The 25744-nt window shown below is 39.9% G+C and overlaps 1 protein-coding gene across 1 annotated transcript in view; it reads right to left on the minus strand.

Annotated features, from left to right (window-relative positions):
- Positions 1-23913, minus strand: part of nr3c2 (nuclear receptor subfamily 3, group C, member 2) — a 98917-nt gene extending 75004 nt beyond the window's left edge. The window contains exons 1-2 of the mRNA XM_075463154.1: positions 23485-23913; positions 20199-22025 (exon numbers count right to left, since the gene is read on the minus strand). Coding sequence (XP_075319269.1) covers positions 20199-22006 — 1808 coding nt within the window. The 5' untranslated portion in view covers positions 22007-22025; positions 23485-23913. The remainder of the gene's footprint in view (positions 1-20198; positions 22026-23484) is intronic.
- Between the last annotated feature and the right edge of the window lie 1831 nt (positions 23914-25744).

Here is a 25744-nt window from a genome sequence, read left to right on the forward strand (position 1 = left end):
TGCATTGATTTTGGAACAAGTCTCTACACTCTTGTGTGAGCTTCTGCCAAGTTTGTCTGGTCTGTCTACTCAGTCTTCCTTTCCAAGCTGAAGAGTCACTTCTCTGAACTGTGTTCAATAGACAAGAGGAAAAATCGTTCTGTGTCAATCTATCAATTTATCATATCTAAGTATTCACTTTATTGAATTTGGATGTTTGTTTAAAATTGTCCACAAAAGCAGTCTGCAAGGGCTCAAGAGGACAGTTTGTTAAATGTTTATAATTTGTGCCTGTTGAAAACAATGACTTTCAGTGTTTCAGACAGTGGTTACTAACAAACAAAGGAAGATGACAGGAAATACATATGTCTTTGCTTGACTCATATTCCTCTCTCCCTTCTGGCATCCACTACAACGGGTATTTCCACTCACTATTTGAAATAAACAGTAAATCGTACATAATAATACATTTTTTATTAGCATAACTAATTATAAACTGACCCTTATCTTATTAAAGCTAGTGAGATCATTTGTATTCCTTGAAAGCACAGAAAAACGTCCCGTCCTCATTAACACAGGACTTTGATTTTTATTATATTATTATAGTGTACAATTCATTTGCTGGATAAACCCATTTTTTTATAATTAAAAAGACAAGGATGAGTTCAGTGAGGTGTGGGTTGATGCTTGGGATTAATAATGGAAATATGGTACTTTATTGAAACTTTCCACCCTGAAATCTGTCATCTGCAAAGAACAATATAGAGTGAATTTAGAGGGGACTTAAGCGTGCTCTTTCCCTCTGCTCTTCTGTTCCTCCTGCTCATCGCTTCCTATTGTTTTCCTCTGATCATCGTGTCTCTCTCCTCTCTGTGTTGAAAATTTTAGATTTTCAGAAAGTAGATATATATATATATGAGTATGCGTGTGTGTGTGCGTTTTTAAAATTTCAAACACAGTTTGTACTTGGATTGTTTAGGTATATGAAGCATAAGGAAATGTTTACAGTAGGGATGTAAAAAGCTGTCTTTCAGAGGAAATTATCCACCCCTAGAGTGATGACTTTTATATATCAAGGTTACAATGAGCGATTGAATCTGAATGTCTGCTATACACTACTGGAAAACCACGGATTACCAATTTCTTACCAAAACGAATCCACATTCATGCAGAGGATCCTCTACAAACAGAAGGTGGTCACGGTTTCTAAGCAAAATATGAATTTTTTCATCTTTATTTTTATTCATCCTTAGTTGGGACTTCAGGATTCAGTGTACCTACATTGTATCATAATCCTGTAAAGTGATGATATACTAAAAATCAGACAGAGCTAGTTTTACACCTCTTTTTCTTTAACAAAGTAATTCAACTCCTTGAATGATTTTGTTACTTGATGTAGAATGCGGGTTAAAAATTGACAAAAGAAGAACATTTCACCCAATGTCTTTACAGTGTCTTTCTAAAAGATTTTACTTTGACTAGAAAACCATATATGTAAGTATATATAAGTATGTATATGTTTATCTAATATTGAACTCTCCAGCACTCCATTGAAGTTCAAGAGAACCAATGCCATGACTCACTGAAGCTGGCCTGGCAGCAAAAGGTAGCCAAAGATCTTAATGAGACTTTTTTATGTGGGTCTTTCTTTAATTTGGATTGATGGATATAACGGCTAAGGACAATAAGCAGCAATGACCAACAACATAAATGAATAAAGGTGTGTTGACATATATGAGCATGTTCTAATCCTCCTCAATGGTGCACTCCTATTGTGTACAACAAGCAGTGTAACCTAATCTGATTTTAATACACTGTAGGGTTAACAGATGCCTGAAGCAAAGTGAGCTGAACTGTGTGAGGACAGATCAGATCAATTACCAGATCCATCAATAGGCAGCCAGTAGAAGCTACCCTGTGCTTTCTGTGACTTAGCTGTGTATGTTCTCTTTTAATCAGACTCACCAAGACCTTTCAGCTTTACTCTGACCAATGAGGTTTGAGGGAAAAGGAGCTGACAGGTTTGAATTTTTTTTCAGTATTTCTCCTGTATCATTACCCATCTCTTAAAATAAATTCAAGCCATCCATTATAACTGTGAGACCTTAGTCAACCAGTACTAGAAGTCTCATGTTACACTGAGTTCTGCAAGAAACTATTTGAGGAATTTGTCACGGCACAAACACAGATAATCTACATCTCTATAATCAGCTTTAATCCCTGATGTATAGATTTAATCATCACACAACTCATAAATGTTTGTCAATTTAAGTTGGCAAAATTCACCCTGAAAAACACTAAATAAATCCCTCTTTCTTAAAAAAATTCCCCAAAGCATCATTCAATTCTAGACTTTTGTGCCAAAAAAAATAAAAAAAAGGGTCAGGATGCTACATATAAAGGATCCAAAAATAAGAAGCAATGCTGAAACATTACCATCTCCGATAAGCAGCTGTGGGTGTTTACAAGTGTGAATCAAATAATGTGGGTCTTTTTGTGTGTACATGTGTGCACACCTCAAAGTGAGCCACAAGGGAACCAAAACCAAAGGGAGCCACTGATGGGATATAACTAAATCACACAGCTCACAGATGTTTGTTAAATACCACAAAGACACTGTAAAAAATAGATCAGATTGTTGTGCGGTTATGATTTTTTTAAGACTCTACGTGTTATGTGATGAACAAAAGTGAAACTAAATGGGATTCTAAATGAGTCTATGTCAGCTTATGTGTTGCACTATCAAATGGTAACTAGAGAACAAGAGGACTGTAAGATTTGCACAAACATCACAGGGAAATACATGCAAACACTCAGGAGAAAAGTTTCAGTTCAGCAAGTTTTCTGCTGCAGTACCAGAAATCAAGTTTACAAGCTGATACAAAATATATCAGTCACTAACTTGTTTAATAGCAGAGATCTACAAGAACCTTAATTATTCCCATCTTTTAAAGAATCCATTTTTAAATTGTATCTCCAGGCTCTTGTTAGTTGCAGCTAGACAACAGTGTGATAAATATGAAATAGTATTTTGGTTACAACAAGGTGATTCCCAAAGAACTTGACATATCTCAGCATGGTGTACAGTGCGACCTTTAAAAATCTTAAGAAACTAGGACAAATAGGGAACAAGAGAAGAAGCATTGAACCTAAAAAACTATCTACAGCAAATGGACAGCATGTGAAAGTGATGTCCCTTAGAAATAGGAAAAATCCAGCAAAGTCCTGGCACAGAACTTGAGAAGTACATCTGGACCTTCAGTTGATCCATCTACTGTTCACTGAAGCCTCATCTGAAATGCTCTCCATGGCTGTCAAAAAGTAATTCTTAAGGAAGAGAAACAGGAAGAAAAGGCCATCGTATGTCAAATGACACAAGAAGTGGTCTAAAAATCAGTGGCAACAGGTCTTGTGGAGTGATGAATCCTCTCCAGAGCCCAGACCTCAACATTATTGAAGCAGTGTGGGATCATCTTGACAGAGAACGAAAATAAAAGCAGCCAAAGAAGAGCTTTGGAATATCCTTCAAGAAGCCTGTAGAACTATTCCTGAAGATGATTTAAAGAAATGACAAAGAAAGCATGTCTAAGAGGGTTCAGGCTGTGCTGAAGAATAAAAGTGCTCATTCCAAATATTGACTTTCAAGCTCATTAGAATTCTAAAAAAACTATGTTTTTGCCTTATATACTGTTTTTTCTATCTATCTTTGCTCATGTTTCAATAAAGTGCTACATCTATACCATTTCCCATTTTACTGACAATATACACAGAAAAAATAGCGCTGGCTCAAGACTTTTTCACTTGACTGTATAACAAATTTATTCAGATCTTTTAACTGTAGGAAGGTGCTTCATAATGAGCACTTGGGACTGTGGTTTAGCCTTCAGGCAATCTCTGTTGAACCCACTGCCTCTCCCAGAGCATCAACATATGCAACGTGCCCTCACTCTCAACCCCATTAATCTGGGGGGGGGGGTGAAAAGTTATTCACTACACTGAGCATTTGACTCAGCATTTTGTCTTAGAAATCATCTGAGGACAGCCATTTAAGACAGCCGCTTTAATGAATCACCATTTGGTGTCCTGTTTGAGACTATGCTGAACCTATGGTTACAGTTTGACTGGGCCACTTAATTGGACCATCGTCCTCATCCCAGACGCGGTTTTTACTTACTTCAATGGTGCTTTTTTTCAGATGATGCTGCAGTTATAAAATCAACATTTCATTTGAGCAGAACACAGTCTGTAAATGCTTTAAGCGACTGTGAGATGACCGGTAGGTAGTCTTAATGGGCTGATTTTCAGTCATGGTTTCTGATGCGTTTAGCTGTCTGACAAAAGTAACAGAAAAATATGTGATTGAGAGCAGCTTTATGTAGAATATACACTTATGTTTCACTGTTTTTACCAAGAGATACACAAAGATGGAGCATTGGAGTATTGGAGGAGCACCTGGGCTCATTTGAGTATAGTTGAGCATTGACATGCAGAAGTGATCCGACTCCCAACCACATTATCTGAGTGTTTTAATCTGGCTTTGAGAAGTTACTTCAGTAAGACTAATGACTTCACATTCAGTCTAAAAGTCCAGTTTAAGTCAGACTAACACTTTAATTAATTTCTTTCTAGTTTCATGTAAACATGCTTGGTATTGCCACATTAGTCACTGGCTGCACCCACACAAGATATGTATGGATAAGTATGGATAAGTGCTGAGGGACAGTTGAAAATCCTTAATCCATCTTAATTGGTCACAAGCAAAACAAAGATTAGTTTGCAGGCTATCTAGATCATACAACCCCAGTCTCACTCAATCCCAGACAACAGCTAAGAAGGAATCCCCTAATCTCTTAGCAAGTAACAAACAGTGCATTTCCAAGAATCACTAGCTTACCTACTGTCCATTAGAATTTAATAAGTGGTACATAAGTATACCAACCTGTAGCTTTTACAGGTATCTTTCGCTATGCTCGTTTCATTTAAGTATAGTTTATTGTTAAGCCTTGATAAACTCAGCTAGAAGCAAAGTAGAATCTGTTAAATGCCACAATCAACTACTCAAGTTGAAGTTTGCATCTATGTCTTCCTCTGTGCCTGAGTTGATGCCACTGAATAATATTGCCGGGAGGATGACAATAAAATGTCATAACATCCCTTTATAAAAATACATATTTGTGGGAAATGTTGTCATTATTAGCACATACATTCCTGATTTACGGCCAAAACTGAACTGTGAGGTCACAGTAATCTTTAACCAGCAAACAGTCATTGTTTCATCTTTCAGTCAAAGTGGACAACTCTGCCAAAGTTTGCAGAAATTCCTTCAATGGATTCCCTAAATGTTTAGTTAATGAGAATGAGAGGAAGGGTAAACCAAACACATAATGCCATCACAGCTATCTCATGCTTGGATGTATGAAACATGCTGGTAAGTGCTTCCACGACTCTCTTAACAAGCTCTCACCACTGTTTTGAAAAAAAAATGCTTAAGGTACAAAGACTTGCTTTAAATGATTCAATACAATCCCTCTTTTGTCTAAACCCATCTCGCTTGCTCCTCTCTGTAGCAAACAAATAAGCATACTGTAGAAATACACACAAAAACACTCCCTGTCTGGATACAGTACCGTACTTTTCTCCTCTTCTGTTCTGGCACCTCTCCAGTGTAATTGCTCTGGGGAAATCACCTCTTGAAACACTTCTGAGTGTTTGGGCCTTAATTCGCGGTGCATGACAAGAGTATGCAGCTTTGTTCACGGTGGAGAAAATGCCATGCTGTCAGTAGATCTTCTTAAACACATCATACAGATGGGAGCTCTATTCAGCAGAAAACAACAATGAAAAACGGAGCCCATATTTATTTTCAGGTTGAGGCACTTACTCGTCCAGAGACTGAGGCAGTACTGACACAGCAATATTGCTAGATTGACTATTGCAGTTGGCCAACAATCTAAGAAATTTGCCCCGGAACTCCTTCCACCTTCATGATCCTTGTGAAGCTACCAATCTTAATCTTTGTTCTTTCTTATGGACCATGAATCGCTAATTGTCTCAACAGGAAAAGATACTGACTGCGATTTTAGGTAGTATAGCTTGACATAGTTTTGAGTACACATGATAGAAGCATACAGTATGTTTTAAATTGATTAAGCCACTGAAATTAGGGAGTTACATGTAAATTGAGCACCAAACAGCAGATAATGAAATATACAAAATACAAATGCAGCAATATATAGTTTTCAAGAAGTTTCAGCCTGCCTTGGCAATGTTTTATAATGTTAACACTCCAAAGAAATAGGAACAGATGAACCGAAGTTAATCTATATTTGTTTTACTCTTTGTTTGGTTATCTGTAGGTTCTGTAGATCTTCACTCCTACTGCTTTTACAGTAAGACAGATGCATCTGCTAGAATATAACAGTTTCCAACCTGATGGTTTCAAACCCTCTATGGGGTCAAACCAAAACAGTTTGTTTTGTCCTCCCCTTTGGCCTTTAAGTAAAGAACCGTGCATGTACAGTCAGATGAATAAACTTTAATGTTACATGTAGAAAAATAATGGGATGTATCTTGCTGTCTACAGATTAGGATTTTGCCCAAGCTGAGAATAGGTTGTTTTGTATAAAAGAAGGAGGTTGATGAATGGAAACTGAAAGGAGCTCTTTACCTCTGATACTACTACTTATGACTTTTATCTTAGAAGTAAAAACTTTAAGTTAATTAGGGCATGCATATAATAATTTATTAATTTATCTATTATTCTGTAATACAAATGACATTTGGAAAGCTTCTGTTAAAAATAAATCAATTAGAGATGTTGCTGTGACTTTAGAAATGCAGATCTAGAGCCTGTGAGCGGCATTGTCCCAGTTGGTTTCAATGGCTGCACTTGTAAAGGTCTTAATATAGTATATGTCAACTAAGGCTTCCAGAACATAAGCACTCTTGCTACGAAAATGCACCGTACACATTTTTGTCATGCTTTGCCAAGATTTTAAACACAGATTAACCGTTTTGCAGTTCAATCTTATTTTTATCAAAACTGTCCGTTTTCTCAGTTTCCCATGTTGCAGCCAAATAAGTAGGGTGTAACAGTTCCTTAACATACAGTGTTTTAAGTAATTGTTGTTCTGTACTTTCTAACATATTGTATGCAACTAAGGTATGGGCCCTTAGTGGAAAACCCTACTGAGTTTGACAGAAGGTCAATATTGCCAGTTTAAGTTTATTGAGGCAACGCCTTGAGAATGGCATCAAGACAAAACTGGCATCACAGTATTTAGAGAACCAGCCACCTAAGCATGGCTTCTAATGTTACTAAAGCATCTAAAACCTCTTAAAAGCAAAACAGATAAGTAGAGTATGAGTAGTTCTGTTTGTACATGAATGATGTACTCCTTCTCCGAGGCAGGGTCTTTTCTGGGTTCCATAGGAACACATGTGGCGTAGGTGTTTGGTGTTGGTAGCTACGCCCCTGGTCAGATTTCCGCTTCTTCATTTCCGCTTCTCGTGGCCCCGCCATTTTTAAAAACTACTGTTGCGGCTACGAAGACAGCTACGAAGTTTTCTTCTCTCCTTACTTTTCGTTGTTTTTTTTTTGTTTTGTTGTCGAGTATGGCGCTAAAGTAACACGTCACATCACTGTCACAGACGGTTGCGTCATATCAGTCCCTATCAAGGTCCCTGACTCATGTGCGAATGCAAAATGAAACAGTTCCCCTGGGGAAGGGCAGTTCATAGAACAAAATTCGAGGTGGACAGTTCTTAGACCTGCGTTCTGAGAACTTCTCTGTCCGAATGCGGCTTATGATCTGACAGGCTCACTAACAATCACACCACACTACTAAATTACATTGACTGGAAAATTAATTTTTAACATATACAAAACTTTTCCTGAAAGTTTCCAGACTGGTTTTGATTATAAAGGTGTTCCACATTATGTTAAATTTATGACAGACAATGACCCTTTCTGACAGCAGTCTTAATGCTCTGTGCAAACACTTACACAGATGCTTTGAAGTGTTGTCATGGGTTTTATGCTATAACATGCTAGGGATGAATGGAATCTGAATATGTGTCAGGACACATAATGATCTTTTTTCCTGCCAAACTATTGACCAAAGGCAACCAGTATACAGTAGGTGATATGAATAAGTAGGTCACCACTCTCCACAATTTCCTCCTCTCTCATCCCTCATAGTTAAGTTACTACATTCTTCTCTACAAACCTTGGTATTTTTCATTTATGACAATCATCTTATCTTCTCAGTCTGTTAAAGGGGCAACCTCAACATGAGTTGAAATAGTATCTGCATCACATTTGAACATAATGCTTTCTGTGTCAGTGGCATTGAATTGAGTAGCTGCAATAATACTGGAATGAAGGATGAACTTAAATAATATTAGTGACAAGTAAGATGATATCCTCCTACAAAACCAGCCCCAAACAAACTATGTGCTAGGTATAACAATCTATCAAAACAATGTTATCTTACTCCATATAGGGGAAAGTACAATAACAGAATATATCCTGGTCTCCTTTGACATTATTATCCTCACCCCGTGTCATGCACATATGCATGACAAATGCTCACACTGGAAAGCCCACCATCATGACCAGAAAATTCTTGATGCAAACCCCCTAATCAATTTGTCACTCGTGAGAAAATTGGACTGCAAAAGATCACCGATTTCTCTGACTGCTGCATGACATCAGAAATTGAAAGCTGCAACACTAGCCAGATGTTTGATAAACAAAATCAGAGGAAAAAATAAAGACGAGGAATTCCTTTTTTATAATCACAAACTGGATATAACATCATCTGGACTGCAGTCCAAAAACAATGTTATTAAACCTTCGCAGCTTAATGTTGACAATTCCAACGAGCTGTGGATTTGCCTTTGCTGCTTCAAGTGTTTGTGAGTGTATAAAATAATTCAAAACATTTTACAAATAAATGCATAAATATCTTAAGAACAAATTCAGTCTTTCTTGTTTAAATTCTAATTCAAAGTGAAAGTGAATTTTACAATGATGACAGCATTGTTTAAGCCAGATGTTGCCTTGCACATTTACAGTTAATTCAGTCATCTTCTGATGTGGAAAAGCCAAACGAGCATGTCACTAACAAGAAACTAAACCCCAACACGGCAGAATTGTTAGTCAGTGAATGTGTCTGCACTTGGTTTGGTCTCCAAACAACAAAAATAAGGCAGGGATGTGATTTTTCTTTGTTTATCTGAAAATCCAGCTTCAGTGTATAATGGTATGTCAGCTTCTTTAATTCTCACCAAGATCCAGCAGCTGCGCAAGATCGTGAATTAAATAGAAAGCTCCTGCTTAACAGTCAAAATCCAAAAATGCCCCTGACTCCTGTCTTTTCAGAGCGGAGGGAAACAGGCAGCCGCAGCCAAGTCAGAGGCAGGCAGGCAAAACAAAAAGCAGACGCTGAACAGGGGAGTGTTTGTCTATACCAGGTACAGTGCAGTTAACTACAGGGAGAACAGTTACATCTGAGCATTTCCTAAAGCTGTAGACCTTTTTAACACCGTATTAACAGTTGAGAGACTTCCAAACACACAACCACATTCAGTTATTTGTTCTCACTATGATCAGGCTCCAGTAAAATCCAGTTCATTATGATAAAATCATCAATTTGCTAGTGTTCAAATCCTTTTTTCTAAGACACTCCATTTAAATCGGGATCAAGCCAGTCAACCAAGAAGTCAACAAGATTAAAAATCTTACATTAAGTGCCAGCTTGTGGACCGTAACAAATTCAAAATTTTATGATCCGAGGACACATTTCTGTTGGTATAAAAATGTTTTAAGTTTCAATAACCAACTCTTGTTTTTCTCTCAGATCTGAAATCTTCCCAAAGTAATGGAGGTAGATAGGAAATCATGGTTACTCTAATGAAAAACAGGTGCTTACAAAAGAAAATTCTATTTATCTCAACTTTTTGTGGACAACTGTGGACAGTGCAGTTAAACATGTTATACATCTGATGGTCCACAGCCATAAACGTGATTTAGTTTTAAAAATTGAGACACATCTGTTATTTATTGACATTGACCTTTATTTGCCTTTTCTTTTGAATTGGAAGGCTTCCACAACCTCTTACTGTTAATTGTCTTTCTCTTTACGGTTAGCAAAAGCCACAAAGAAGGAAGTGATGGTAACTAGCATCAGATACAGGACAAGACTTTGACCTGGCAGGCCCGGGTTCATGTTCCATCAGGTGCCATGCTGTTTGTAATTTTAGAACTACTTTAGTTTTTCCTGTACTTTTAGACTTTGCAAAGTTTTCAGACTTTTTTAAGTTGTCAGTTTTTAGAAAACAAATTGTCTTTTCAGGAAATATCAAATACAGGTTCAAATAGATCCTTTCTCAATATCAACAAGTTTCCTCCGATAATCCAAAGAGATACGTGTTAGGTTAACTACTGACACCAACATGGAAACGGTCATGGGTGCGAAAGTGAGCATGCATGGTTGTTTGTCTCTTTGTTCAGGGTGTACCAGGTCTGTTGCCCAATGGCAGCTGGGACAGGCTCCAATTCTCTGCAATCCCGAATGGAATAAAGCAGGTATTGACAGTGAATGGGTGAAACTTTAACTAAGACCCAATCTCAAGTAGGAAAAGAAAAAAAAATGTTTTTTTGTTTTCTTTTAGTGTATGTGTAATTTGAACACCATCATTTTAATGTCCCCTCAATTACGGCTTTTCTTGTTACTTCCACTGTACAACTAAAACTGGGATCATATTGCTCTTCCTGAAAAACGCGCTTCACATTTTTGCAGTGTCAGACAAGCAAATTCCCTTCTGTTGCAACAGGTGCAGTTGTAATATGTTATCATTTTCCCTGAGCTGTTTTTGGTCCTTTGAAGCTTAGTTTTACCATCCAGGTCAATGTTTCATTGGGTGCTGCAGGGGTACATACATGATTTGTGCCCCTGGAGGAGCTGATTCCTGAATAACAGGGATTCTGTGGGACACTGCTTTATGGATTCAACTGAATGTATGACAAAAGACACACACAAATCATCCGGTGTTTCTCCCTCCAGCAGAGCAGGATGTACTTAGCAAATGTGGATTTTCGGGATCATGGTGAAAATGTGTGATAGAATTACAGGGTGTTTCTGCAACTTGAGAAAAATAAGGGGTGGTAAACAGCATGTTCAGATCAGTATGCACTTTCTTTCATTCACGGTGTTAACAGCAATATTGTCCACTTATTATTCAAATGAGAATTTAAAGGTACATCCAGTTTAGATGCATGTAATACTTTCTGTAAGTTAATCTTTAAAAATACCATAGCACAACCAATATCAAGACAGCAGAGTAAATGCATGCAAAATGAATTGAAAAAGGGAGCTAAAATGAATGTTTATGAAGGTCAATGCAAAGCACTCAATAACCTAAACTTTAAGGAACCTAAAAAGAAGTTAACTTAATTTCTTCCTGTTATTAATGAAAAATAATCAACAGTGATGTTTTAATGCTTAATCATGTACATCACAATGACAGTCTATTGATTGATGGGATCTGCTGATTTACAAGTGTTAGAGGATGCACCTTCTGTGAGTGTCTGTTGTTTTTTTGGACACAGTGAAAGTGTTATGTAAAAGGCCCCAGAGTCCTCCTCTACCCACCACTCTCTAACCCCCCCTCAAAACCAAAACACACAAACACACACACTTCACTTTATTTGAGCCAACTATGCATGACCTACTTTGGGAACCTTTCAAGCCAAACAATTAGCATTTTTTTGGAAGTGTCTTCTTTTATGTCATCCTTTCCATGGAGAAACTAACAAGACAAATACTGGGTTTGGTCGTAAGCACTTTGGCATGAACATAAAGGCAAGGTCCTATAAAACATGAATGATAAAGGCATGCCTTGTTTGCTCAGTCAAGTGTTTCGGGATACAAAGAGAAGGCAATAATATGCTGCAAGAAAGTTAAGATGGCTTTTCTACTCCATCTAAAATACAATATAGATGTAATCATTTCTATAGCTCTGAATGAATGTCTAACTAATACATTACAAATATTCTCACTGCCATTTCCTTGTAGTTAATCTTTATTATTGAAACACAAACCTCCCATCAAATATTATGACTTGGGGGATCTTTAAAAACAATCGTGTGAGAAATCTTTGAGACTTCTTGCATGATAGGTAAACAAAGTACTCGGTGCACAAAAGACTGCTGTTCAGCTGCAGCAATTCACACAACAAAAATCAGGGCATTCATCAACACACAGAAGCGTGCACTATGCTTTGTTGCAACCCTGGTATTCAGTTTCTGCCTCCTTTATGCAGTTTGTTAATAACCTCAACAAAAGAAGGGAATGTCAGCAGTAGGTAAAAGAGAGTAGATCTCCAGCTACAGGCCTGGCCCAAGCGGAAACCTGGCCCTCTGTCACCAGACTGTGTTTCAGGAAGAAGTTCAATTGAGGACAACACAAGTATTCAAATCCCAGGAGCCTCAGCCAGCAAGAAGCGCACTTTTATTCGAGTGTTAAGTCCAGCCTAGAATATGTGCTGTTTGTCTTGTTGTTGGCAACGGTTTTGTGTACGAGTGTGTGTGTGTTCATGGTTCTGTGTGGAGGAGGCTGAGGAGAGACTTTTATGTGCAACAATAGCATCCAATCAATGTACCACACAGTATCATATGGGTTATTTAAATAAAGATAACATTAATGCCTCTTCATTGAAATAACCAAAGGTAAGAAACATCCATTCATAAAGCTGGAAAAGAAACCTGGCTTTCGTCGTGGCCTTACCTATTAAGATGAATGGAAATATACAGCCCACATCTGTGCTTCTTTTATGTCATTCATTAACTTTATTTTTCCTTCTTTTGGTAAGAGAAATTTTGACTAAATTAAAGCTAGCATCTGGAGTACCGTAAGTCTATTGCGTATCTGACTGGTGGCAAAATTTAATTTTCTAAAAAAAATTAGGAGGTTGACGGGGGTGAGCATTAAAGGTGACCATTACTTTCCCATTAAAATACCATAAAGAGATTATTAATCATTGCAAAAAGTTATTATCTCAGTCACTGAATCTGTTTGCAAAAATACCAGCAAATCTAACAGACAGAGACCAACACAGAGCATGTTTGATTAAATAAATCCCAATAATCATGTTTTGTTTTCGTTTTTTTTTTTTGCTCTAATTTGGTCTCCACCATCCCTTACGGAAAAAAATCTGACTCTTCAGCTGCTGAATTGCTGCACAAACAGCTGCCAACTGCTGCTGAAAATACATTTTATGTGACTGCAGCTCTGGAAGCCATATAGGGGACAGTTACCAGCTGAGAGGCACTGCAGCACAGTAAGGTATAACGGTGGGCTGTAGAGGCATTAAAAGTTCAAAAAGCAATGCCGCACCAAGTTTACAATTCATATTTTATATGATCAAAACTGATTCTGAGCAATTCTACACATTTTGTTCCCCTAATATACCCTTATGGGCATATTCTCACATTAATTAAGTGATTGTTGGTAGATCAATAAAACCTAATCAAGCCCTTTATGCTCTTTATTGATGGAGCTGACATATGAGTCTACGGCTCTTGAGATGATGACCACCATCAATCACTCTGGTCAAATTGAGGCTAGCCACAATAACAGTTGTCTATTTATTGCTCTGCAAAGCCCAGTGAAAAAGTAAACTGCATCACAACACGAGTCTAAAGAACCATTAGCCAATCATTATTAATCGCATGATAGTATTAAGCTACTTCTCTGAAGGAACTTTAAGAGATCTATAATGAGCTCAAGATTGACCACATTGTGCCTGAACAATTGAAACACTTAAGTGTGCACTAATTTAAAATGAATCATATTTCCTCTGCATTTGGCTCATGAAGCCGTATGAACCCCTTTGTCTAAAAAGCTCGAAAAGAGAATTTTTCACAATACTTTGCGGACTTTTGTCAAAAGCAGAATTAAGGACCCATTTTTAAATCCTAGGAGATGTAAACAGTGAAATTTGAAAACTTGCACCAACTTTTACTCTTCACATCTTGAATACTGCCTCTTGACTCTGCTTTGCACAGCCTCCAACCAACCCACACAGCCCACCACTGGTTGTCCTGAGGACAGAAAAGAACCAGATCTTTGTAGGATTTTTTTGCATTGCCTTATTTGTTGCTGTTTTTTTTTCCTTCAGGTGTTTTATTAAAGGTAGGGTAGGAGATCCTGGATTTTGAGTCCAGCGAAGCTGCATTTTGAAAATACACAGGTAAAAAGTCCCAACCCTTTTCTTCACTTTCCCCCCGAAGGCACGCCTCTAGAGTACATGAACGCGCACGAGCACGAAGGTGCACGAGCGCTGTTCTGACAGCAAGCATCGATCGTTGCCGTATTTAGTATTTAGTATATGATAACTATACGTTTAATAATGCTAGGTGCTAGCCAAGCTGGCTCTAGCTTCCTGCCAAGCTTCTGAACGTGTAATTCGTTCACGGAGCAGGGTACGCGCACAGGTGGAGGGAGGGGGAGGGAGGAGCAGATTGCAGTTTGATAGACGGCATCAGTATCCAATCATTGTGAACGGTCCGTTCAGTATGATTGGATACTGTTTTTCCTAGATTGTACGTTCTAGAGGCCACTAAGGCTACAGCTACACGAAAACGAAACGAGGTTTTTTTTGAAAACGGGTACGAAAATTCTTGCGACCACACGGAAACGCGCTGCTGTCCAGACGAAAACGATGAAACGATGCAGTACACACGCCACTGTGTCACGCCACGCTGTGAGACAATAGAGAAGTGTTTAAATTGGCTCACAGCGTCAACGTGTGACTGACGCAAAAACGTTTTAGCTGTAACAATGGAAACGAAACGAGGCCGTTTTCAAACTTTCCCACTCTGGAACCCGTTTTCAAAAACTATCGTTTTGGGGTAGTGGGAACGCCGGCTCCGTGTGGCCGCGACAGCGAAACGATAAGAAAAAGTATCGTTTACAGTGAAAAACGTTTCCGTGTAGCCGCAGCCTAAAACTTTTCATATTTGTGTCAAAACTTTTAATTAATTGGTTGCAATGGGGGTGTGAAGAGTATTTCAAGCAATATGTAAAAAAATGTTCCAGAAAAAGAACCCCTACCCCGCCTTTAATTGATTTTTTATACAACGTCATTAAACTAATATTATGATCATTATCATTATTATTTTTGCTATCATCATTATTACTATTATTATCATTACTAATAATGGCTAATTATCAGGAATTAGTCGAGCCATGTGCACAAATTGACTAAGGATTTCTATTGTGTATTATCAGTATATGTTGTGTTAGTCAAGATACATTTACTAATGCGTGAACTGGATTTATTATATGAATAATAAACTCATAGGTAGGCCCACTGCTGTCCTGCTAGGGGAAGCTGCTACTGTAGGGGTTTGCCGTTTCCATATGTGGGGTATAACTGATCTACAACAATTTTTAGATAGGTGCCAATTGTTAAACGAACATCCATGTGATTGCCAGGATGCAGCTTTTCCCAGCAGATGAACACCCAGTGCACGGATGACTGACTACACTTAAAACACAATCACCAAACAAATGTTCAAACTCAGAACAATGAAATAGAAAGAGGTTTTTTTTCTAACATTCGCTAACAGTGATTGAACCTTACTGAATTATACAATGACATAAAAGCTACACAAATGCTAGAGAAACATCAATCTATGTTGACTTGACGTTTGTCAGCATAGTGCTAAAGATGGAATTTTGCACAATTAAATTGTAATATTCTTCACTTAATTACTACTATATAATTAAATATTCACCAGCACTCATGAGAATGCACATAATTAAAGCACTTGCATGCAACACAAGACAACTTCTTTGGCACAGCGTTATGTCGGCAGATGAGACTCATTGCCATTCCCCAACACCTTCACCTGTAACATCTTTCTCACAACCCAAAGAAGCAGCTGCCCGCTTTATAGTCAGGAACCCATAATGCACTGGGAGCCCCTGTGCATGCCTGGTGTTGCTATTTAATTGGATATTAGTATCCAGCAGTGTCTAAATTAATCAAATCATTTCCATCCATTAATTTAGTGGAGGAACATACAATTAAAACCTTATTAGTGTTCTCTCAGGAGTATGCCTTTTCATCCCTCTGCAGAACATTGAGAGTTGGCCAAAGTCCAGTGTAAAGTATTTTCCCAGCTTGACTCTGGTGCTTCTTCGTGACGGTGAGCTAAAGAAACTGGCTGCAACCTTAGGGGCACTTTACACGGAAACGAAAACGGGTTAAAAACGCAAAACCTTGGGGTGGTCGGTGGTGTAGTGGCTTAAGCAGCCGCCCCATGTACAGAGGCTACAGTCCTCGCTGCAGCTGGCCCCGGTTCAACTCCCACACCGAGCGGCCCTGTGCTGCGTGTCTTTCCCCTCTCTCTGCCCCCTGCTTCCTGTCTCTCTCCAACTGTCCTCTCATTAAAGGCATAAAAAGTCCAAAAAAATACTTTAAAAAAAAAACGCAAAACCTTTTTGTGGATGCACTATATCGTTTAGATGGAAACAGCGTTTTGGGGGCATGAAAACGCAAAAAAGTGAAACCGCCCTCCAGAGTGGAATTCGTGAAAACGCTCCACTGTCGCGCCACCGTGTAAAGGATGAAGAACGCAAAACTGCGTTTCTCGTCACATAGAAGTAGAAAGACTTTGTCTTGGTAGTGTTGCCACCTAGCCATCTGGCGTGTTTACTGCATCGATAAATATGAAACGTCACACACTTTTGCGTTTCCGTATGCACGCAGATTTTCACCCTAAAACGCTCGTCTAAATGCAGATTTAAAAGTGAAAACGAAACGCCACTTTTGCGTTTTGGTTTCAGATCGTTTCCGTGTAAAGGTAGCCTTAAAGACATGCTATGCAACTTTTTCATGGTCATAATATTGCTTGGCAATCATCAGTTTGCTTGGCTGACCCGTTCCGATGAAAACGGTGACATTTCCATCTCCATCTGGTGGCCCTAGCCCGAAACAGCGCTTGCAACTTTGCCTGTGGCGCCGCGTGCTTTGTTTAGCTCTGGAAGTCTCATGACACACGAGAGCCGAGAACCACTGCTTCACGGCAGGTCGTAAAGGGCTCTGAGCCGAGCCAGGTAGCCTGATAGACACACCCCCTCTCCAACTCTCTGCCAGTGTCTTGAAAAATAAACCGTGAATTGCCTCTGGTGGGTTTACGACAGTCTGGCTAGACTGTCGCCTATTTTCTACGGAGCTCCCCCTACAGCTTTGGGGTGTGTATTGCATGGTAAACAAACCCCGTATTACTGAGCCCTGCTTTAAGGCAAGGAAAACAGCAGTCCCTCAAATGGTGCATCTTTTATCATTGCTACTGTTGAGGCTAAAACTTTCTATGAAAACATAAGAAATTATGTATATATATATATACATATATATATATATATATATATATATATATATATATATATAAGTTTTAGAGAATTTCTGCATCGTAGAACATTACTGTGAAAATCAGTGTAAAATGCCATAGAGTAAAAAGAGATTTAGAGATTTGACAGTGAGCAAACATAATCTACATCCCTGATCCTGATGTAGGCCATATTGCAATCATTTCCATATTTATATATCACTATTACCTGTAGTGTAATGCTTTTCCTAGCATTCCTCCAAAAGATAAATACTCAAATGAAATGCTCCATATATGCTTGTTTGAGCTTTTAAGTTTAAAATCAAACATCCCATGAATGCAATAATTTTTTTTCATTGCTCTTGTGAGTTAAAGTTAGAACATTTGTACAAAATAATCCAGACTACTCAGCTGAGCAGCCATTTTTAATTAAAACCATTTACAGAGGAAACCAAAGTGAGAAAAAAAGAGGAGTCATGGGATTTAGCACTCTGTCATCCAAGGCTTCAGTGGATGAAAGCATTTTTACTTGTGCTTTTTAATGACTGCATAATATTTTTGCCTGTGAGATATAAGACCTGGGCACCATGGAGTCTGTCCAATGCTGGAGAGCACCACTGATTTCCTGCACTACACTTTCAAATTCCAGGCAGGCTAAGTAAGTCTAGCTGTCAATACTACTGATGTGACTGGGCACTGAAAGAAGTCAGCAGCTGCTGACAAAAACTGCATTCTACCTGAGACATTTCCGTAGCTATATATAGTACATGTATGTGTGTACCATATAGGCATTGTATGAATGTATGTATATTTTTTTGTTTTTGTGTCTTCCCTGCCAGCCTGGCTGGCTAGCTGCCATGTGGCCCACCTCTTCCTGTCATCCTGTCTGACGTTAGGGCTAAGCTGGATCTCATTAGGACCAAGGTGGCAGTGATCCCGTCAAAACATCGCTTTGGCTCCTGCCATATGGGTCGCCTCCAAGGCAACAGGCTGTATCAGTCTCCACAGAGCTGCAAGCCTTGTTATAGCACATGCACAAACACACAGACGGAGTATCTACTCTCTGGACAAGTGTGCACTGTACATGTTAAGCTGAATAAACACGTCAAGCTGAGGGGATTGAAAAATCATGCTATGGAGAGATGCAGTATAAATAAATACAGACACAGATACCTGCGAACAGGCACAGAGCACCGTGGCATATTACAAAATTTTGGGGGTCGAAAGTACAGAAATTAAACGTGGACATTTGGACATCTGGTATTCAGTGTGGCCAAATCCCATCAGACATCTTGCAGCAAAAAGTGATTGTTTAATAATAACTATGATGGACACATAAATAAACTCCCACTGTAAACATTCACGCAAAAAAAAAAAACAGCCAACAGAGGCAGTAGCAGCAGTGTCTTACACTGCACGTATAATCTCCAGTAAGTTAGTTTGCTGGTGATCTGGTGACATCATAGGACTAAACACGATGTATACAATGAAACACTGTAATACGCTGATTTTCTGCCAGTCCCTCCCTCTAAATTTGTCCCAAACATGACAGCAACTAAGCAGAAGAAAATTGAAAATAATATATTGCTGAAAGAGGCTGGGCAATCAGTAAGATCTGAAAGAAAACTTTTATCTAATAAATCTCCATTTTAGGATTCTGTGCAACATCACAGCCACAAACTCAGTTTGGACTTGTCATTGTCAAGTATCAGTCAAACAGAGCAGAGCAGTAAACAACAGCAGCTCAGCAGAGGCTCACATTACTCACAGTAGTACAGTCTTCTTACACCGAGCATCTGATTATTATCAAAAGCTATGCTACTAAGCCGGATGTCATTTATGATTTTGTTTAGTGCGTCTTTGCTCCAGATCATAAAACTGTGTTTATGACATCCCATCCATAAACAGGTGACAGCAACATGTTTGTCACCAATAGATGTTTACTTTTATTTCAAACGTGCTGCATGACATGCAAACTTCCATCATACTGAATCACAAGCCTGCCTCTGATTTACTGTAACTAAAACCAGGAAGTTTTCACTGCTAGTTTAATATACCTTTGTAGCTTCAGCGTTGTTAAATATATCATGATCAAGATTGTTGATCTAAAATTCACTGTGACTTTTCATTTTGAATATTTACTTCTTTCAAATAAAAGTAGAAGATCAGGAAACGACAGCAGCACATTAATGGTGTCAGAGTTCTACTTTGCCACATTGGCAAACATCACTGCTTTCTTTTCCCTCAGGCCTGTTTGTTTTATTTCACCCCACTCCACCCCCATCCCCCCAACAAAATCAGCTGTTTATTTCACCAGTTTGGCAACAATAGCCTGTGATCAATCATTCATAATTTATGATGCTTCCAATGGCCTAGAGCCCATAAAAACAGATATTTGCATTACACAAGGTCTTAGCTAGACCTCCCGATAACAGACCAATACATTTTGTTGTTGTGCTTACACACAGACCCCTGATAAGAGGTAAACTTTGCCTCTGTGTTACAGTAGTGCACAGGGCAGTATCAAGAGAGATAATTTTTTGACCACATGCTACTATAACTATGACCTGAACCCCGCCGTTAAATTCCTGCCCCCCCCCAACTGCCTTTTCCAAGTCCTGCTGCATTTCTTAGGACAAACACAGATATGACTGTGCAACAAAGGTCTCGTGAATTTCTCTGGAGATATGTTTTGTGACAGATACAAAAAAACATTGAGGAAAACTGAAAAGTGTTGCTCTTTAGGGTCAAACTAAAGCTAAACTTATACACCGAGCAGCCACCCAGGGTGACCTAAAGACATTTTCATTCCTCTTACCTTGACATGCTGTCAGCGATGCAGTTCTGGCCCGGGTATCCTTCCCCTCTAGCTGACAGTGACCCTTGTGACATGCCTGGCCGGGATTTCCACGACTCCATTAATGCAGTTACAGGTGAAATTAGATTCAACAATGGGTTGGACTGGTCTCTCACATCATGCCGTGTGAATGACATTGTTCCTTGCGCTCCAATCTGGTAATGGAATGAATGTCCACCGGAATTAACTCCAACAATGGCAGATGTGGACATACTGTTATTCTCTTGGTAATAGCTGCCATCAGTGGACTCTTGCTTAACCCCTTTAGACAGAACATTGTTGGAGAACACGTCAGGCTCATAGTTCCCATTCACAGAGGAGACAGGGGGTCCTAAGATCCCAGAAAGACTGTATTCATCAGTGTTATTCCTCAGGGACAAATACGTAGTCTCAGATGCAGGGAAGAGACCAAGAGATGGTGGCTGCTCACCATAGGACTGTTGGTTCAAACATCCCTCCATTTTGTTTGGCTCACTCTTTATCTGTGTAATAAAAGGTGTGTTACTCGCATTACATTTTGAGCTGCCTAAACACATGCTCCTAAAGTCAGTCCCCGGCTCGTTCTTAATGTACTTAACCATGCCCATCTGGTCTAAGCCGACACTGAACACTTCCCCGTCTACCATCTCTACTTTGGGAAACTCAAAGTTCTTGAAGTCTGTGTCTCTGGACAGCCCTGCTGCTTCTGGGCTGTTAGTATCATTCTGCACCAAACCCAGACCACCAACAGGACTAGACACCGGAAATCCAGCAGAGCAGGGGTTTTGTGGACTGCTGACAGCCATAGTGCCCCCTGTGGCTGGACTGGAGATGGAGGGTCTTACTGCATTGCAGTTGTTGGTGGTGCCGGTACAGCTTCCATTTGTAGGGCTTGAAACAGATGACCTAATGTTACATGCAGTGCTGCAGGACGGAGGGGATCTCACACTACTCATGCTCTGCGGACTGGACATTGGGGACCTCATGACATTAAGCGGGCTGGTTAGTGGTGGTGAGCCGACTGTGCTGGACTCTACAGGGCTACATGTGACTGAATTCCTGCGCTTGATGTTGGCTAAAGTTGCAGCACACAAAGTCTGGCTCACAGGACTACTGACAGATGAGCATAGTGGTCCAAAGCACGCAGGAGGACTGGTAGTAGAGGACACCATATTGTTACTGCCGCCAGGGCTGGAAATGGAGCTGGAGGTCTTGGGACTGCAGGACAAAGAGGAGGCCAGCATAGATGCAGAGCTAACAGGAGTCCCAGTGGTGCATTCCCTGGGAGTGGTGCTCGGTTGCTGGAAACCAAACGGCTTTAAATTCGGGCTCTTTGTGGAGCCGCACTGGTTCTCTTCAAGAGGCCGTCCACAGGCTGGATACAGTTTCCCAGGGCTTGTGCTGCCTCCATGCTGGCTAAAAGCAAAATCAGCCTCCCTGGCAGCATTCATATACAGGCCCATAGACTCAGCCACAGTCTTGGAAAGCTCTTTGGAGTCCATTTCCTGCTTATGACCATGCAGGGAGTTGTTGAAATGTGGGAGAGCAAATGGCTGGTTCGGGCTGAGCCGAGGCATTGGCTGCTCCTGCTTCTTAGTATTGTCGTCTTTGCTGTCAGCAGCTGGGCTTCCAGCAGAGCAGCTGACATTGACTATGTCCATCAAGATATCACTGCTAGTCAGGCTTGAGTCCTCTGTGCTGCAGCTGTACTCCATACTGCTGGGGACATGAGACCATTTGTTCTCTGTGTCATCTCCATCAAAGAAACTTTGGTATCTTTTGGTCTCCATAGCTGGCTCATTGATTCACCTGGTAAATATGAAGAAAAAAAAGGCTCATTAATAGTTGTAGACTTCAGGCAGAGAACGAATCAGACTAAGTAATACATGTAAGAATATGGTAATCAATGTAAAAGAAATATTCTGTGTGTAGTACTTTTGTTTAAGATAGATGCTAAATCATGAAGTAACACTTCAGGTGAAAACTGAAGAGGTGACAGAGGTAAGACACGTGAGGGATGGCTGTGTGAGGACGTAGTATTTCATTTACAAACATATATATACATGTTCAAATGGATACTTTTAGTTTAACAACACATGCTTTAAAACAGTCCAAAGCAAGTCTGGACAGCATTCCGCTGTCACAAATAGAAGGTCTTATCGCTGCGCTGCTGAGGATGTACAGTTCGATAACTTGAAGAAAACTTCATTGCAAGGGTTAACACATCTCCGTGACGTCGACTGGGCTTTTTTTTCTTTTTTGCTTAAATTCCCACCTCTACTGCGCCTCTATTGGACAGTTCACCCCGAAATCCGTCAGCTTCACCAGGCCATTCGGGGATTGGACAGAAAGCTGTCAGTCAGGAGTTATTGCTCTTTCCATCACAACATGTAGCTGCGACACAACTTGAGATGTTGTTTCAGGCGCTGGAGTGGCTTCACCGCGCGCAAAAGCAACAAGAATAATGACAACAATCAAACAATTAACACAGCAGATTGCATCGATAAACGCACCGCTTTAGGGTGATGTGTCAGCGTGTGTTTTGCATGCTGCGGTGCACACCTTCGGGCTCACAGCTCGGGCAGCCAAGATTATGAGTTAAAGTTAGTCACGCTGAATGCAAAATATCCTGCGCACATGTGCGCGACCTTAGATATAAATCCACCCGCGTTTTCTATCATGTTTTATCCAGTTAATCTTTGATATGGAAATCAAACCAGATGTAAAGTCGATCTCTTTACAGCAGACGCGATAACCCTGCCTCTGTGGGATTGTCTGAATCTCTCCATTTTGAGCGTTCTCAAAATAAATAAAAAAAGGACGAGGCTTTTTGCTTTATTCTGCCCACTGAAGTTAGTTTTCTTGCTACATATACAGTTTAAGGATTGAAAGGAAGGCCTTGGTGCATTGGGGTGACATATAAATAATTTAACTTGTATTTTAGACAATACTTATATAGCACTAAACTTTGTATAATTGTCTCCAGACAAATGGCTGCGGAGATGTTGACTCTATAGAACATGTTTCTTTCGACTTTAGAGGAGTCTTTTAGTATATGAGGAGGGCAACATGAAACTTCTTGGTGAGTTTCATTAAAGAGCAAACAGAGAGCTAACGGTCCCGGGTGAAAGTTATTAGATTTCTCCTCCAAAGTAAATAGACCCAGTATATAAGTATCCAGATATCAAACTGAACGGCGAGGAGTTCGCTCTCAGACCAGCGCGAAATTAAAACGTACAGTCAAACAGCGAGCTCCTTCTTTCCTTACCTTAATTACGACATTCAGAGTTGTCAGGTGGCCGTGTTGCTGGGCAGCGATAATCCAAAGGACGGGGGGAAAAAAAAAAAAAAAAAAAAAAAAAAGGGACTCGCGAAGCAAAGTCAATGATTATCAACAAATGCGCTCTACCTACTCTTTCCAACACATTGCGTTCAGTTTGACAGCTAGACACACTGAAGGAGAAGTCTACTGCGTATTATCACTAGTAATCCACAACAGCGAGCCGCAGCTCCGAACAGGACGAACGACAGCGATGGGTCGAGCGACAGTGGCGGATAATCTCACATTATGGCCGTAATTTCGCAGATTAACGAATCTGGAGCCCTGCATTTAAAAAAAAAAAAGAGAGTAATAAAAACAAACGGAGGAGTCGGTCGGACTTGCAGTCAGAGCGACGTCATTCTGTGCACATGGACCCTCCTACTGCAACGAGTGCAACGCAAACTCCGAGGAGGAGGAGGAGGAGGAGGAGGAGGAGGAGGGAGGGAGGGGCTCGCAGCGCAGGTAGACGGAGCCGTCTGGAAATAGGGCACCGTACTCTGTGCTGTGTTTGAAAAGAGGAAACTCACGTGGCCGGTCTGTTTGATTTGAATAAAAGAAAAAAAACCCTGCTTCAAGTTTTTCTGCAAGATTGTTTTGTTGCAGAATAGCGTGTCTTATTTTGTACTTTATACTGTATTTCGTCATTGCCACATTATCTGAAAAGGCTTCCCTCAGAGGTCCCACACAGGTGTGCAGGCGCACATTTGAGGAAGACGAGAGAGGTGAGGAGCCCCACTTAATAGTTAACATGGAGTTTGTGTCACCCACAAGTACTGACAGAGCTGAGTCAAGTCAGTGGAGCTGTGTGAGAGTATAGTGGCTGCCTCCACTAGGTGGAGCAAAGTTTCTACTGCAGTCCAGAGAGCAAAACTACAGAGCGGCCAAGATGCCGTTTCATGCGGTTGATGTCAAATTAGGACAAAATACACTATTACGCAGACGTCAGACTAGCGATTTCCTGCTTTTCGTCAGGTGGGCATAGTTTTATTTAGCTTACCCGTCAATCACCATCATGTATAAGACGGCATTTGTAGAATTTCAATATATCTAACCTTTTTTCAGTTGAACAAAAAGTACCACTGGGATACTTTTGAAAGACTATCCTGACCAAGACAGCCAGCGGCTCAATCAGCACTTAAACAACACACAAACCAAACCTGTTCGCGGCCTTCCAAACAACAAAAAGCAGAGTCTTTGGGATGTTACTGAACCTAACTTAAGAATCAACGTCATTTTTCATTGTTATTCAGTGCCACTGACGGTCATTTGCAGTTGGATGAGCCAACCTCCAAGTCATTTAAAATTCAGAGGAATTTATTTAGTGAAACCAGCTACCAGCTCCACTGTTTTGCAATAAATAAAGCACAATAGTTACACTCAACACTGATGATGTGTTTAATTGCATCTGCAGACAGTCTATTCAGGTCTGTTGGTGAACTCTCATGAAAGTGACACACACCCCTAAGTTGACATGAATGTTCCCTGTGATTTGGATGCATGTTATCTTTAATATTAGTCATGAATTAATGCTACTGCTGTGGGTTGTGCTGTCTGATATTTTTAGATCGTCCATTAGCGATTTGTGCTTCATTTTTTTTCTTTCCTTTTTATGTTTTGCTGTGTGTTTTTTTTTTTTTGTTTGTTTTTTTTTTAAGAAACTGGGTTTTGTAAAATATCTCAAATTGCAAATTCAAAAAAAGAAAGTGGAATGTACTATAAAGACACTAAAGAGAGACGGAGAGTTCACTAACTGATAAAAGAGATGAGACATAGTTAAGTTGGCATTCTGTAGCTTGTATCAGATAAGATTAGTATAGCGCACCGATAGAATCCATTGGTGCACTCACAGGAAAGCTTAATGTGGGTGTGTTTATGACAAAAATGGTTGTGACTCCATCAATCAGATTAAGCTGTTATTTACATTTTACTGCCTATACCTCATGGCACTAACACAAGTGTAGACTTTGGATTCACTCCAGCAAAAGCCAATAATCAGTTTAATCTCTGGAGTTGTCAGTCACATTCTGTAGTGCTTCATGTGGCTGCATCAAAGGCTGCATGTAAGATTTGGCTGCCAGAGTGGAGCTATATAAAGTAGTTCCAATGTTTCTCTTCACTGTTTGTTCGATAGCCAATGCCCAAACGAGGCAGCAGTGGTTAAATTAGTCAAAGCAAACCCAGTAACACTGCCCACCTCCCTGATCTG

The sequence above is a fragment of the Odontesthes bonariensis genome, chromosome 4, assembly GCF_027942865.1.
Source record: "Odontesthes bonariensis isolate fOdoBon6 chromosome 4, fOdoBon6.hap1, whole genome shotgun sequence".
Classification (NCBI taxonomy): domain Eukaryota; kingdom Metazoa; phylum Chordata; class Actinopteri; order Atheriniformes; family Atherinopsidae; genus Odontesthes; species Odontesthes bonariensis.